The following is a 786-nucleotide window of genomic DNA, read 5'->3' as shown; positions in this document are numbered from 1 at the left end:
CTAAACGAGGGCAACAGTATTCGTTAAAACAATTATGGCGTGCGTCTCTTACATCCTGGTCGATGATGCTCTCGATCTGCAGCGGCTTCATGACGTCGGTGATGAACTGAGGGTGAGTGTAGGCGTCTCTGATCTTCTCGTGCAGCAGCGCTCTGACGCTGCCCTGCAGAGACACACACACACACACACACACTCTCTTTACATTCAACTCGTCTCAACTTTATTGTTCTGTTCACAGAGACAGAGGCTGAATCTTTGTGATGGATCGTCTCTGGGAGGACGACGCTCGGCAACCAGGTGAAGCCTGGAAGCATCAGCTTGGATTTAATGGAGCTGTGTCATTTCATAGAACAAGATTCACACAAACAAAGTTTTTAAACTGTAAACAGCAGAATCATCCTTTAATTTATTCCACGGCGTGTTTTAATAATTAGTGCTGATGAAGAAACTGGACGAACCTTAAACTTGGGGCTGATGGTTTGAGGCTTGTAGCTGACGTTCAGGATGGGAACCTCCCCTCCCCCGTCAGGTTTGAGTCCTCCAGCCAGCATCCTGATGAAGGTGGTCTTCCCTGTGCCTGCGGACCGAAACATTTACAGGCTGATGTCAAACACCGACGTAAAAACTCCGAGTGTGGACACGTCCAGACACGAACTCAGCGTACCGTTCTCTCCCAGCATCACCATGATCTCAGAGTCTGTAAATTCTCCTCCTCTGATCTCCAGCGTGAACTCGCCCATCGTCTTCCCCATCTCCGGATACTGAACAACAACAACAACAACAACA

The 786-nt window shown here is 48.6% G+C and overlaps 1 protein-coding gene across 1 annotated transcript; it reads right to left on the bottom strand.

Moving 5' to 3' along the window:
• Positions 1-43: 43 nt before the first annotated feature.
• Positions 44-759, bottom strand: LOC111673542 (ATP-binding cassette sub-family E member 1-like; the record flags this gene model as incomplete). Its single annotated transcript, XM_023431343.2, has 3 exons — positions 665-759; positions 459-577; positions 44-163 (listed from the first exon to the last, which is right to left on the bottom strand). Coding segments are annotated over exons 1-3 (327 nt in total), but the record flags the coding sequence as incomplete, so codon positions are not given.
• Positions 760-786: the final 27 nt, after the last annotated feature.

The sequence above is a fragment of the Seriola lalandi genome, unplaced genomic scaffold (assembly GCF_002814215.2).
Source record: "Seriola lalandi dorsalis isolate HSWRI2012SDOR001 ecotype SW California unplaced genomic scaffold, Sedor1 jcf7180002010965, whole genome shotgun sequence".
NCBI lineage: Eukaryota > Metazoa > Chordata > Actinopteri > Carangiformes > Carangidae > Seriola > Seriola lalandi.
This window is presented reverse-complemented; position numbering and strand designations above follow the sequence as displayed.